At 29.4% G+C, this 5,056-nt stretch overlaps 1 protein-coding gene across 2 annotated transcripts; it reads right to left on the bottom strand.

Annotated features, from left to right (window-relative positions):
- Positions 1–1,037: 1,037 nt before the first annotated feature.
- Positions 1,038–4,771, bottom strand: LOC127126112 (beta-carotene isomerase D27, chloroplastic). 2 transcript variants are annotated; one of them, XM_051054973.1, is made up of 8 exons: positions 4,359–4,771; positions 4,106–4,245; positions 3,895–3,987; positions 3,513–3,574; positions 3,167–3,273; positions 1,930–2,022; positions 1,795–1,842; positions 1,038–1,340 (listed from the first exon to the last, which is right to left on the bottom strand). In XM_051054973.1, exons 1-7 carry the CDS (start codon positions 4,594–4,596, stop codon positions 1,802–1,804), a joined length of 774 nt encoding a protein of 257 aa, XP_050910930.1. In that variant the 5' UTR covers positions 4,597–4,771; the 3' UTR covers positions 1,038–1,340; positions 1,795–1,801. The 2 variants fall into 2 exon arrangements, with proteins under 2 accessions (XP_050910930.1, XP_050910929.1); XM_051054972.1 differs by having other exon boundaries at positions 1,038–1,348; positions 4,359–4,770.
- Positions 4,772–5,056: the final 285 nt, after the last annotated feature.

Below are 5,056 nucleotides of genomic sequence, written 5' to 3'. Positions count from 1 at the left end.
TAGAATAAAGTATTAGCAGTTAATTCAATGAAAAATGTGATTAGTGAAAATTAATTAAAGAAAAGGAAAAATGACAAAAAAAAAATAGATGCAATAAGTGTCAAATTGCTATCTCTTAAGTGATGCAACTAGGCTACCAACTATATATATATATATATATATATATATATATATATATATATATATATATATATATATATATATATATATATATATATATATATATATAGAGAGAGAGAGAGAGAGAGAGAGAGAGAGAGAGAGAGAGAGAGAGAGAGAGAGAGAGAGAGAGAGAGAAGAGAGAGAGAGAGAGAGAGAGAGAGAGGGAGAGAGAGAGAGAGAGAGAGAGAGAGAGAGAGAGAAGAGAGAGAGAGAGAGAGAGATAGAGAGAGATAGAGAGAGAGAGAGAGAGAGAAGAGAGAGAGAGAGAGAGAGAGAGAAGTCTAGTCGATAAAAGTGAGGTTTAAGACCATGTCTTGGATTATCTTACTTTTTGGTCAGTCTAATTTATGTATTTTTGAATTGTCGAAACACCCAATTCTTTTCTTTTTATTCTATGAATTTTCTAAATACTTTTTTTGAATTCTTGAATTTTTCTTTATTTGAGAAATTAACAAGTATTTTTTTCAATTCTCTTTGAAAAATTATTTGAATTTTTTCTTGTTTAAAAAATTATTTTGAATGGTCAAACGATCATTATTGAATTCTCTTTAGAGTATTATTTGAATTTTTCTTTGTTTGAAAAATTATTACGACTAATCTGTATATCATATATTACAAATGGTATTTATAGCATATTCGTATGGTTTTTTTTTACTATCAGAACACATATTTCTATATTAATCATCTATGATACAAGTAATAATTGTATAATATAAAACTCTGTTATTAATCATCTATGATATAAATAATAATTGTATAATATAGAACTCTATTATTTTATATTGGAAGTAGCGTGGTTGATTATGTGACATGCACAATTTTAGGAAATACCTAGAGAGCAACATAATTCGCGAGAATCCTGTAATTTTTTCAAAGACAATTTTTTCAAAACCGTAAAATAGCATAAGGTTCTATAAACATTGGAAAGAGACACCTGCCTTTCATACAAATAAACTTTGGATCTATTAGTCACTTATGCTTTTACATATTTGATATTTAAAAGCCAAAAATAAACTTTGAAACTACTAATATGATAGAATTCCACTGGCTAATGATTGGCTTCAAGTCCGTTGGAGCACTTAGTTGTTTTCTTAATGAAAGAAACTATGGCTGATGAGTCTAAGTTTTGGCTGTATACAAAATGTGGGAGACAACATTCTTGTTCCATCCTTGCTGCCCTGAAACCCTACAACAATTCCTTTAGTCAAACCACTTGATTTTCCAATAAATGACACCAATGATGTCATCACCAATATCAATTCCTATTGCATGATAAAGAAGCTTTGATTCTATGTTGCGTTGTCATTGTCACAACTTTGGTAGTTAGATTTTTTTTCAAAAAATCCAAATCAGTATTAAAATTTTAACCATTCTATAAACGATTCAGATGTGACTGATTGCATGTAAATACATAAATTAAATCTATAATGATTGAACAATTCAGATGTGACTGACTACATGCAAATACATAAATTAAATCTATAAATTTCTATGTTGAGGATCATTATCCTTTTGTTTGAATAAATTATCTCCAAGACTATAGAATAATTGAAATTTTCAATAAGTTCACTTAACTATTAGTGGTTAGTAGAAAGTGATGTTCTATAATTCAATTCTGAAATCCATTCATACCTCTGAATTAATTGAGGCAGTTTGTTTCATGACTTTTATATGCCTTGCCTGCATGGTATATGAAAATACAGTATTAGTTAATTAGATTAAGTTATGTAAATTGGAAAGTAAATAACTTTGCAATAAAGTAATCACATTGTTTATAGCATGGTTGATTTAGTGATGGATCATCAGTTGATGATGGAGGATCCTGCCCAAATATCATCTCACAACTCATGTCATCAAAATCTGCAGTGAAAAAGATAAATAAAATAATCATATAATTGTATACTTTAGTTGTTGAGATTTATTTAATCATGGGAATTTCGGTTATTTACTTTACATCATTAGGAGTCATGTACAATTTAGCAATAATAATCACATATACAAAAGTGCTCATAATGTTGACATAGTCATCATGATACAATTTGAATGCTTTTGGTAAACACCACTCATTCTATGATAGGTTCATAAGAGAGAGCATCCATTCAAATTAAAACCATATATGAAATTTAGTTTAGATATTTGTTCTCCTTAGCGTGCAAGGTGTCTGGTGAAAGGTCCAACTTCAAGTAAAAAAATGTACATAATAAGTAGACATTCATTCTAACTAAAAGTAAATGATTTTGCCCTCCAATACTTCAATCACCATCCAATTCAATCAGATGGTTATCCGCATAGCACGCCACAATCACTAGAGAGCAATTTCAACCGCTCTTTATATATAAAGAACAAAGCGGATAATTTCAAATATTTCAAATTCATTTACATTCATTACTTATTTCTCTAATTGACTTAAACATTGAAGCGACTTCCTTACATGTCCGCTCTGTTCGTCGCATCGGGCATTGCATGCTGCCCTGAGACACTACTCCACCACCCTAGCTTCTATTTCTAGTTCCTAATCCAACAATATTAAAGTTTATATATTATTTATGTTAATGAGAGATGTTATTATGAAATCAAAACCATATATGAGAGGTATCATTGTATGGTCTACTTGCAATTTTGCACCCTCAGTGGTATATTCATGGGGTCCTCCATTGAAATGATGGTGCTTACTTCCACAAACTAGTGGAGACTTATAGAGGTCATGATACTCTTTCAAGTGTATTAACTAACATTCTTCCTTTTCTTCCTTTTGTTTATTTTTTGTGGACTTACTAAAAATAGATAAATTTAGATAGTTTCTTTAGCACCATTAGTTTATCTTTTTTGTTAAAAGTTTAATTTTGGATTTCAAACATAGGCATCCACATAACTTTTTTTTCTTTTCTACTTATAGAAGTCCAAGTCCATAAAAATTGAATAAATCATCTCAAATTGGATCTACATAACAAAATCAAAGTTAAGTTTTTGAATAAAATTGGAAGTAACTTTTTGGGATACTTACTTGGTATCATGTTCACCGGCATACCGAGAGTGTTCTTTATAAACGTTTGAGTTGGAATTTTGCATAGATTAATACACATCCCTGCACAATTTGTCTCCTCTAAAAATCTGCACATATAAATATAATAATCATGATTTCGGTATTGACAATAAAGTCTTGATTTGGTTGAATCCTCTAAAAACAATTGTATGGTACAACAGCGATAAGAATTACTTTAAATCTAACCGGTTTTATGGCTGCTGCACCATACATCAGCGTTAAAAGGATAAAAATAATTAGATTATGCACATTTTTAATGAAGATATATACTATATATGAATGAATTTTAATAGATAAATAAACTAACCTGCATTTTTTGACATAGACTGCATTTTTTTCTCTTCTTCCATTGATCTCTGATTCTCTAACCTTCTCATGGTGAAATTAAAGAGATTAATCCTTTTAATGAGAGTTATTAGGGCATGACATGTTATAAATTGATTTCATATTACAACTTTCATAATTAATAGTGGATAGTATGGTTTTCTTTTAATTCTTGGTATTCAGTTTTGGGACTGATTAATTTAATATCATCGATCTCACTGTCAACTAATGAGGGCTTTGTTTTAAGTTACAACAAAATTTTGTATGGATTGGCCCAACACGAAAAGTATAGTTATTGTGAAATAACATTATTTATCAAATCATTAACAATACAAAAAAATAATGTAATAGTCTCAATTGTTTACCTCAGATGGCCCAAGTAACCAACTAAAAAACAAAGTGGTGAAAATGGCAAAGTGTTCCCTTGTGAATTTACATGGTGGTAGCAGTTTCCTTATCTGCAATTGTTCATAGTGGAAATACGAAAGAAGTTGAAAATGGCCTAAAATATTTATGAAAGAAATTCTTATAAATAACAAAATAAAAATGGTAGAAACTAGTGAATAATGAAATTACCAATAAAAATACTGACTCAGGAAAGAGTCTATTCAGAGCTTGAATGATAACCTCTTGCTGCTGAGTAGAATTAAATTTCTGTTTCGCCATAATAGCGGCCTCAACAAGACTCTCATAGCCACTTTCATCGTTTCTAATTCCTTATACAAATTACAAAAACTATAAACTATCAGTTATTAGTTACCAGTTATTTTTTTTATAAGAGAAGGCCTTAAACTGAGACAAAGGTACAGAAGAGTATATAAGAATGAACCTGTGGCAGCTTGAACACTTTTTGATAAATGGTTTATTGCTACGAGATCAAACCAACTATCTTTGTAGACAGTGCTAGTACTATTGTTCGTTGATTCTTCATTAATGTTACGATTTGAAGTGTTTCTGAGCACGGAAACTACAGAAGGTGGATGTTGAGGTTTATGTTTGATGAGATTGTAATTTGTTGAAGAAGTTAGTTTTGAAATTCCGTTTTGCCTGAAAACGTTGGCTTCCATTTGTGAATGTTGGTTTGAGAGGGTAATAGGGAATGGAAATTGGTTTGAAATGTTGATAAGAAAAGAAGGAGTGAGAGAGGGATATAAGAAACAAGAAAGGTATGAATAGCATATTCACACAAACTTCATGCTCCAGATTCTGCTCTTTGCGTTTGGTTGGATAATAGTTTTTTTTTTTTGTCTTTTTATTTTATTTTTAATAAAATGGTTTGGATAATAGGTTGATTGTTGGCCTTGCTTAATTACTGTTCAAATATGCAGTACTAGAATATAAATAATTAAAGTACTTTTATATTGATGTAAAATTTGAAAAACAGAATCCAGAAAATTATATGAAAAATAATATTTAAATTATAAAATAAATAAATATTAAATTAAATCAATTAAGTGGGAAAATTATGCATATTAAAAAGAAAAAATTATTATTGAGTTCTTTTTATAAAATTTCATTTTGAAGTTT

This window comes from Lathyrus oleraceus, chromosome 3 (assembly GCF_024323335.1).
Source record: "Lathyrus oleraceus cultivar Zhongwan6 chromosome 3, CAAS_Psat_ZW6_1.0, whole genome shotgun sequence".
Taxonomy (NCBI): Eukaryota; Viridiplantae; Streptophyta; class Magnoliopsida; order Fabales; family Fabaceae; genus Lathyrus; species Lathyrus oleraceus.
Note: the sequence above shows the minus strand (reverse complement) of the source record. Positions and strands in the feature narration are given on the sequence as shown.

Coding starts and splice junctions, on each gene's coding strand:
- LOC127126112 (XM_051054973.1), bottom strand. CDS start 4,596: ATGGAAGCCAACGTTTTCAGGCAAAACGGAATTTCAAAACTAACTTCT. Junction 3,274..3,512: donor GTCTATGTCAAAAAATGCAG/GTTAGTTTATTT, acceptor TTATATGTGCAG/ATTTTTAGAGGAGACAAATT. Junction 1,843..1,929: donor TCAACCATGCTATAAACAAT/GTGATTACTTTA, acceptor TATACCATGCAG/GCAAGGCATATAAAAGTCAT.